Source organism: Passer montanus, unplaced genomic scaffold (genome assembly GCF_014805655.1).
Source record: "Passer montanus isolate IOZ18808 unplaced genomic scaffold, ASM1480565v1 scaffold15, whole genome shotgun sequence".
NCBI classification, from domain to species: Eukaryota; Metazoa; Chordata; class Aves; order Passeriformes; family Passeridae; genus Passer; species Passer montanus.
The window spans coordinates 8,928,773-8,938,233 of NW_024362051.1; the positions used below are offsets into that span (position 1 = coordinate 8,928,773).

General features: G+C 50.6%; 1 protein-coding gene across 2 annotated transcripts; it reads right to left on the reverse strand.

Annotated features, from left to right (window-relative positions):
- Positions 1-4,417: 4,417 nt before the first annotated feature.
- On the reverse strand, positions 4,418-9,351 carry ATOX1 (antioxidant 1 copper chaperone). Of its 2 annotated transcripts, XM_039701385.1 has the most exons (4): positions 9,233-9,318; positions 7,737-7,812; positions 6,351-6,507; positions 4,418-4,628 (listed from the first exon to the last, which is right to left on the reverse strand). In XM_039701385.1, exons 1-3 carry the CDS (start codon positions 9,236-9,238, stop codon positions 6,374-6,376), a joined length of 216 nt encoding a protein of 71 aa, XP_039557319.1. In that variant the 5' UTR covers positions 9,239-9,318; the 3' UTR covers positions 4,418-4,628; positions 6,351-6,373. The 2 variants fall into 2 exon arrangements, with proteins under 2 accessions (XP_039557319.1, XP_039557320.1); XM_039701386.1 differs by lacking the exon at positions 4,418-4,628 and having other exon boundaries at positions 5,249-6,507; positions 9,233-9,351.
- Positions 9,352-9,461: the final 110 nt, after the last annotated feature.

Genomic DNA, 9,461 nt, shown 5'->3' on the forward strand with positions numbered 1-9,461 from the left:
CAGTGACAGCAACCCACTAGTGTGGAGTGGTGAAGAGGAAATGTGAAGCCAGCTCTGCAGCACCCAGCAGGGCTTTGGGAGGTGCTCAGGAGCAGACATGATGAGCAGAGGGACAATAGCAGGAAGGGCCAGGCTGAAGGCTCCTGTCTATGCAGACCAGTTTCCCTCATCCTTTCAGGGGACCTGGACAGGTCCCTGTAGCAGAAGAGTCAGAGGGCAGATCTGCTCCCCCCAGAGCAGCCAGGGTCCTCACATCATGTCCTGTGCATCCCACAGCCCCTCTGAGGGAGCTGCTCACTTATCAGAGCTGGCTCCCACCCCTTCCCTGCCTCTGCCCCCATGTGCCACTGCCTGCAGCAGCTGTGGGGCTGTGAACCTCGGCTCTCCAGAGCCCAATAAATTAAACCTTAGTCCAAAAGGGGCTTGGGCTGTCTTTTGCAAACAGAGGCTGCACAAAAGCTGCCTTTCTCCCTCTCATTTGACTTTGTTTTCTCTCCCTCCCCATCTGCTTTTAGCCAAATGGTTGAATAGCTTCAGTATATACTGTGGGAGCCCAAAGCCAAAGGCTGGAGCATGGGGAAGGATGCAGAACAGCAGTGCCCTGTGGCCGCTGCCTTCCGGAGGGGCTGGGAACTGTTTGCTACCCTTGCTCTGTAACCCAGCCTCCATCACCTTACTGAACCCTTGGAGAAAGCAGCTCCAAAAGAAAATATTTGTGCTCTGGCAAGCACACGTGTGCACATTTCCTGCTCTTGAAGTCCTTAATTAAGCCTGTTTTTTGTTTGTTTGATTTGTTGGGTGTTTTTTTTTTTTTCTATTTATGCTGCCACAGTCTTGGAGGGGGAGTCTGTCAGAACCCCGTGTGTTTTCCTGTTTTGGAGGGGGAGTCTGTCAGGTCCCTGTGTGTTCTGCTGCTTTGGAAGCTGCAATGTGGAAAGCTGCCTGTGATAATCACTCAGGGAATCTGCATGTATCAACAGGGGAGCTGGGAACCAGCCAGGCCTTTGATGTTGCTCTGCTTGTCAGTGCTGCATTGGGACAGTTCTGCAAATCACCCAGCACAGAGGGGCCTCAGCCCAGCTGAGGTAGATTGGGTCTTTGCAGACCTTATTGAAAAGATTCAACACCAGCACATTTAGCTCAGAGAGACCACCAAGCTTTTTCCAGCCAGTTTGGACTCCTTGTGAGGGACCACATCATTTGCAGAGATGTTTGACCACTTCAGGTGATGCTTTTGACTTTGAACACCCAGCCCAGGGCAACCTCCAGGTCCAGCTGCACAGCTTTAGCTCAAAGAGCAGCTGCTCAGGGCAACATTGCTGATGTTGACCCCAAAAGTGTGGGGGTATGATCCTGCCACCAGCCCATCAGTCATGGTGTTCATCACCTCCCAGCTCTGCCACTGCCGTGCCTGGGCTGGGAGCAGGCAGGAAAGTGAAGGTGGAAGCCTGGGCTGGGCTGTTTCTTACAGCAAACATTTAAAAGCACAGTAAGACTAGAAAATCCCCACCTTTGGTAATAAATCCCCCATGGAACCATGTAACACGTGTGTCTTAACACCCAGACACGCCACGCCTGTGAAATTCCTGAGATTGTTGCAAACTGAACCCTTCTTTCCCACCCTGAAATTTCACAGCAATTTACCTCTCCAAGCCACCAGGAATCCCCATTTGCAGGCACTGAGGGGGATCTCCTATCCTTTGCCTGCTTTCTGCAGCCCGTGGTGCTATTTTGGAAATTCTCTCATTTACTGGGTGGTTCGACTGAGTACAACTGCTCCTTTGGCTAAAATCATCCCCTGCCTGTCATCAGGTAATTAGAAAGTGCCCAAAAGCCAGTGGTGCTTAAGGCAGCCCTAGGATAACCACGGCTTTTCTTTTGTGGATAAAGGACTGGGCTTTGGAGGCTGTAGACTTTTCCACCTAAATTAGATTTTTGTTTAAAATGTGGGGCAAGGTAACACTGGGTGAAAAATGACACCCAGAAGCACAGCAGCAACGCTGCAAATACACAGAGATGGGTGAGAAAAGCAAATGTTGTCTGCTGGAAACACTGTGGAGAGGGGTCAAGGGGAAAGATCATTTTGAGGCAGGGAAAACAAAAGAACTTTTACAGCCAGCTCCTCAGGGTTTGCCCAGTTCTTACTGGTGCTGCAGCTAGAGGCAGTTTGTGGATTCTCACAGTTCAGCTGGAGCTGGGCTGAGACCCCTCTGAAAAAACCAGAACTGAAGAAATTAAACAAAAAGAAAAAAGAAACCAGCAGTGAAGTCTCCCTGCAGCTGGGAGGACACATTCATGGATGGCAATGAACCACGGACCTGAGCAGCTGCTCATCCTGCTGACACATCACTCTTCCAGCAGGTCACTGGGATGTCCTGCACAGTCTGGGTGTCTGTGGTATAGGAAAGCTCCTTTTCCAAGTGCCACCCTTTCCTGTTTGCATTGCAAACTGAGCATTTCCTTGTCTGAAAACAGCCTCACAGCCTCAGTGTCTGGCATATTGTTTCCTGTGGAAAGTATTGTGGTGACGTTATCCATATGGGCTTGTCAGGGTCCCTCTCCATGAGATCCATGAGCTGCAGTCAAGTTCAGGCTAATATGATAAATGAAGATGTGCAGTTGGGCAGTGGTGGAACAAGGAAACTCTGCTTAGGTAATGACTTTCTTATTCTTTTAGTCTATGAAGTTGTTTTTTCTCCCAAAGCTTTGCCATAAACCTCTCAGGCAGCCACCCTGCAGGCCTGCAGCTCTGTTCAGACTCAACCATCCTGCCCTAACTTCCCTATCCCAGCTGTATTCAGCCCAAATGCAGCCCACACTCCAAAGTGAGCACTGTCACAGGGTGTCATTACTCAACAGGCCAGAGCTGCAAGCAGAGTCTGCCCTCTGCCCACACTGAACAATGGAGGGGAGAGCTGGGAGACTGCAGCCCTGCAGATGGGTGCTGGAGCTTCAGGCATCTGCATGAACTCCTGGCTGGCTGTGGGCAGAAACCTTTCCTTGCCTGCCTCAGAGATAAGCAGGCTTTACACAAAGCAGAGAAAGGAAGAGGGAGCAGAGCAGCCAGGGCAGTGTGGGCAGCATAAACTGCACCCCAGACACCAAGGACGAGCAGCCTGGTTTCAGCAAGATGGAGTGGGAGCTGTCCTGTGTGGACCCCTCACTGCCCCTGCCAGCCTGGCAGACAGCAAGTGCCACCAGGACTGCTGGCTCCAAGGCCACTGTGCCACCCAGCTCCTCGCCAGGCTGCCAGCACACGTCCTGCCCCAGCCACCAGAGCTGAGCCACTGGCTCTGCTGGGCACTGGCCAAGGCTGGGAGGAGGATGAAAGCAATAAATAATAACTGAGCTTGGCAAACACCAGCTCAGGGCAGCAAGGATAGTCTAGAGAAAGGGATTCACTCACTCCCCAGGACCCTGGAGGGGTCACACTGGGCATCTGAGTGTATGGACATGAAACAGAAATAGGTTGTGGTTCTGGGTCTTGGCTCTGGAAATTTCCTGCCAAACTGGGAGACTTTAAGGCAAGAAAATAAAGCAATGATGTTACACTTGTAGCCTTCAGCTTCCCTTAATTTAAACAGTAATAAAAAGTGTCTGCAACACATTCCTTGAAGTGCCTCTCCAGCCCCCTGCAAGTCCATTTACAGCAATTAATCATGCTTGGATCAAAGGTGAAGAAGGACTTTGAAGCAGTAAACTACTCTAACAAAGAATAAATTGCAATTATGTCAAAACTAATCTAAATTAGTTGCAAAAAAAAAAAATCCCTAAAATAGAGAGTAACTTTTTCCTCCAAATTTTAGTTGCTTTTCCTCTTTGTAGAACAAGCCCCGTGTCACTGGTAAGTGTGGGAGACATCCCCCATGTGAAACCAGACAGCAGACTGGGACACACACATGCAATCCCTCCACTGGGCTGAAAACCTGACTTACATGAAAGCAGCAGTACAGTCCAGAAAGCTGGTCACTGGGCCAGGAAATTAGAGACCTTGGCTATGCCCACACCCTTCTCCTTCCTCCATCTCTTCTGGGTTTCTCATCAGCTCAGGCATTCTCTTTTGCACACTTGTGCCTCAAGGCCACATCGAGCTCAAAAGGACACTTGTTTATTCTTGACTTACAGGAGCTGCTGAAGTCCCTTCTTCCCAGCACTTGCATCCCAAATGGAAAGTTTGTTTGTTCTGTGATGGAAAAACAACTTCCAAGATGCCGATTCCCTGAATCTAAGTGACATTCAAGCACAGTTCTCCTGAGATGTGACCCTCAGGCAGCAGTTGCAGTCAGCTTCTAAGGACAGCTGCAATTTCCTGGGAGAACTTGCATGGAGAGGGGAGCTTTCCATGCCTAAAAGCTGCTTCTTTCACAGAAAACCACTCAAAGCAGTACAGAGACACACAGGACACACAGACACGCGCTGAAGGTTAAAAGCAGTGCCTCGATTTACTGTGGGACTAGAAACACCACACAACATCCTCCCCCAGACCTCTCCACTTCTGGAGCCCAAGCCCAGCTGTCTCCTCCCTCCAGCCCTCTGCTTTCCAACATCTGGCAAAGGTCAAATGACACAGCAAGCTGGGACACATGCAGACAGTTAAGCCAATTTTTGCTGAAGTCATGATTGAGTTCCTGCAAAATAAATACATAAATAAATAAATGAATAAATGAAGAAATGAAGGGGAAAGAACAGCAAGGCCCAGAGCAGATAATGTTATACAGAGATGCCCTCTGCCGGTGAAGCAGGAAGAGGGCCAAGGAAATCTATCCAGCAGAGCCAAGGATTTCCAACTTCCCTCCCTCCTTTTACAGATGGGCCCCTAAAAGCATTCCCTATGTGATGTGCAAAATTTTAGTTTAGTGGATTTTTAGCCTGACTGCTGAAATGATCTTGCAAGAGCAGTTCAAACCCCCTGCTCTCCTTTGTTTTGGGTCTTAAGATCCTTGGATATGTCAAAGAGCTTCAGTTAAAATGCAACAGGAAAACAAAGGCATCCAGAGAAATGTTCTGCCACGCTGGCTAGCTGAACTGACTCACCAGCGGCCTTGATGTCATATAAGGAAAGAAATGGGAAAACTGGGCCAGGAAAAGTGACACATCCCCCTTATTTGAGACTGACTTTGCTGTAATAGTTAAATTCTGCAGACACATAGTCCACAAGTCCCTGCAAGCTGTAACAGCTCTTGCAGTCAATACTAGGAAACCAAAACACACTGAAAACTATTTAAGGCTCTGATCAATTCAGATCAGCCTCCCTCTGTTGAAGTGGGGCTGTTATTTGATTACAGCTACGATTTTAAACAATTTCTAAGAAGCATGGAGAGCTTGCTCAAATGATACAAATTGCAGCTTTGAAATCTGCTGTCAGCCTATTAAGCAATGCAGATCTATTGCACACACATCACTATCAGCTCAGCTCTTTCTTGTATCAATTTAATTCCTGCTGGTATAAATCCCTGATTTAATTTACTGACTGGGAATTAAATCAGCATGAACTGGTTTCAGTGCATCTGTGCCGGGTATTTGTGATGATCCAACCAGACCATTAAAAATAATCACTGGATCAGAAAGCTGCACTGACAGAAACAAATTTTTAGGAGATGCCATGTAATAATTTTGCACACTAAAGAATGACACATGCAGTAAGTGGGCAGCCCTCTCCCACTTTATTCTTTTCACTGAAATTGAACCTTGTCTGCCAATATATTTTACAGTCAGCAGAATTTTGTACATGTCTTCATAATGCTGGAATTCTGGGAAAACTGACAGGCTGCAGCCATCAGTTTTCACTGGAGTAGACATTGGCCAGGGAATGTGTGTACTGGGAGCTATTCTGAAAACCAACATTTTACACCCATAAGAGTACCAGGAAACTGCTGTTTTTCCATCCTTAAGTGTAGTGGAGGATTAACAGCCTAATCAGGAGAATCAGCTGTTGGAGGTCCTTGTGCTAAGAGCCAGCCCACAGCACCTCACACCCAAAGGGCTCTTTGTGTCCCATCACCCTCCCTGCCATTGCTGGGGCCCACCACTCTCTCTGGCCAGCTGTTAAGTGTGTCTGGGATTTGTTTTCATGCACAGAATGCTCTGGCAAACTCTAGGTTAATCCGGGAATGGCACAGAGGCTGTGTTCTACCTCTCCACTACAGCCAAGGCTGGGATCACACAGGCTGTGCAGAACAGCTAAGGGGTCCCTGTGTGTGCTCAGCTGCTTCTCTGACAGGAGGGGTTTGCTGAAGCTGGACCTGCAGGTCTTTTTAAATCTGTCCTTTCCAGGAAGATGGCTGTTTTACTGGGAGAGCTGGAAAAAAGCTCAGATGTCTCTCTTTCACACTGCTGCAGCTGGTATATACCTAGCTCCTCACACCAGGCAAGGCTACTGTGCAGACTTCTCCCCGAGGTAGGAAGCATTCTTTCCAGTCTTCTTGAGGGTTTCCAACAGGGTGTCAACGTTGTGCTCTGAGTCAATGTACACCTTCTTGTTGGGCAGGTCAATATCAAAGTTGACACCTACGAGGAAAAACATTTTGCAGAGTTAGAATTAGCCAAATGGTGTAAGCACAGGGGAAGCTCACCTTCACACAGCTGTGCTCCCCAGGGCATCAGTCAAATGGACATTTATCTCCTGCCAGCACACTCTGATACCACCACCAGCCAACAACATCAACCTGCTGTCCTGCCAGCAGTGCTGTGAAGGAAGTCAAATCTGCTTTAGCTTCACATCACGTACCAGTCTCTCAACTGCTTTAATCTGCTCACCCCACCTTGGATCAACACAATCACTCATGTAGGAACCTGAGTAAGCTGAGTTCAAACCAACCACTAAAATTTCCATCCAGATCAGTCTGTGCTCTGGTTTAGTGTGAGTAGGGTTAGGACAGGCTCAGGACAAGATGCCTAAACTGGTAGTACCATGAAACAGCTGGAAGTAAAAGAAGGGAAAAGACATTTTACCATGTGGATTTAATAAAGGTGAGCCACTCTCATCCCAGTGAGAGGAACTGGACATGCACTCTCTATCCAGTTATGTATTTTCACAAAACCTGTAGGTATGTATCAGCTTTGAGAGCTATGCCTCATCATCACTGAGGCTGATACTGGCTGGCCTGTTCAAGAGTGATGGAGGTGCTGACAACCATACACAGAGAAAATGGAATTGTCAGCCTGGTAATGGGGTAGAAGTGGCAAGGCCTTTGCCTTGGTCACTGGAAGCTGTTCTCCCTCGGAGGGGAGCAGCTCCTCACAACTGATGAGTGCAGGCCAGATCCTTCTCTCTTGGAAATGCCAGCAAACAGAAGACATGGGTTATAATTTTTATAATTTTCCAGGTGGTATTAAAAATAGGCAAAACAGACAACCACCAAAGGCTCTGCTCAGCAGCTCTTCCCTGTGCCTGCTGATGACACATCTGAGAAGCACCACAGACACCCCAGGGCTCCTTGGAAACAAGGCCAGGCAGGACATTCACCTCCCTTCCCCCTGGCAGCCTGAGCAGGGGTCTGCCAGGGTCCTTTCCAGAGGGATCAGGGTGAGGCCCTGGTGACGCAGAGCCACCTGCAGCCATGGCAGGTCCTCCCTCCCTGGACACTCCTCAAGGGTCACAGACCTGCAAACAACAGTGACTTGTTACCAGCTAAGGGGCAGGCTCAGAGCAGAGCAAGGAGAAGTTTCCAACTTTCAACTTTACAGCGTTATCCTCCAGGATGGAGGGCCCCAGGGCACTGCCAGCACTGACTCACCTCCCAGCCTGTGCAGGACACGGGTGACCGCATTGGAACAGCCCTCACAGGTCATGTCCACGAAGAACTCGTGTTTCTGGAAAGAAAAGAGGCAGTCCAGGGGTCAGGGAGAGCCCAGCTGGAAATGCACCATGAAACTCCACACTTGCCTTTTTCCTTGGGGAGGTTCAAAGCCTCCCAGGTCAGAAGGTCCATACACACACCACTAAGGGATGCTCAGCAAAACTGAGAACTCTTGGTGCTCCTTGTGCTGTCCCTCACAGCATAATCCTGAGAGACCTTTGGAGATTGTGGCTCTACCTCCAGAGCCAGCACAAATGGCCATCTCCATGGCCTCTGCTGGACTTTGCCTGTCCAGGGGACACAAGGAGAAGCAAATCTCCTGCCTCCAGCTACCCGCCATCCTGACTTAAGCCTGTGAGGTTTTCAGTGCTTCCCCACCCTATTTTTCTTGTGTCTACAAGGCTTCTGGTCCCCAACATAATAAAAATAAAAGCAAAACAGAAATTTAAGGACCATTAGTGCTGGTTTTTCATCCTTCCACTCCACTGGGGCCCCAGCAGTAACTTCCCTACTTGTGAGCAACACTGGGTCAACAAAACACTGTTTGCCTGTAACTAACCACTGCCTTCAACCTTTGGCACCAGATGGGCCCTGATTTCCTTCTCTTGCACGTGCTTTTTACTTTCCTTTAAAAAGAAAAGTAAAACTATTGCACATGTTATCTGCAAGCCATATTTCCTTCTATTCATAACCACCCTGTGCCCCCTGCCACTGTGAAGCTAAAACCCTCTTGGGGTCTTTCACCCAGGAAGGATCTTGGGATAAAGTTTTTTTTTTCAGTGTAATTGCCATTTTCTTCGGTTTTATTTCCCAAAGGCCCTGGGTGCTTTGGGGAAGTGTGCAGGCAGGGGGGGAAGGAGAGTCCAATCAATGCTGCCGTTCTGTGGCTGAGCCGTGGGCGTGGGTGATGGTCTGGGGTTCGGGGCTGGGGGAGCCTTGGGGTTTGGGGGAGCTGCAGGATCTGGGGGACCTTTAGGGGCTGGGGAAGCCTTGGGGTTTGGGAGAGCTGCAGGATCTGGAGAAGTTTTGGAGAGCTGGGGGAGCCTTGGGGTTTGGGGGAGCCTTGGAGGGCTGGGGGAGCCCTGGGGTTTGGGGGAGCTGCAGGACCTGGGGAAGCTTTGGAGGGCTGGGGGAGCCCTGGGGAATTAGGGAAGCATCGGGGACAGGAGGAACCCTGGGGGCTGGGGGAGCCTCGAGCACCGGGAGAGTCGGGGGGTTTGGGGGAGCTCCAGAGGCTGGAGGAGCCTCAGGGGGCTGGAGGACCCTCAGGAGATTGGGGAGCGCGGGGGGCTGAAAGAGCCCCGGAGTCTGAAAGAGCCCCGAGGCTCAGGGAGCCAGGGGCCTGCGGGAGCACCGAGGGTCGGGGAGCCCTCCCTGCCCCGCCGCCCCGCCGCGTCCCCCGGCCCCAGAGGCGCTCTCGGGCCCGCACCCACCGGCATGGCGGAGCCGCGCTCCCGGCTCCCGGCTCCCCGATGGCGGAGGAAGGGGCGGGCCGTGCCGCGGCCTCGGGAGGCGGGGATGCCACGGAGGCCGAAGGAAGGAGCGGGGGACAGCCTTGGGGTGGTGGCCGGTCCGTGTGGAGCTCCTAAAGGGGAGCTCTGCTCGCTTCCAGGACAGGGATCGGCACGGACAAATGGCTGCGGGAGGGAGGTGGGCACAGCC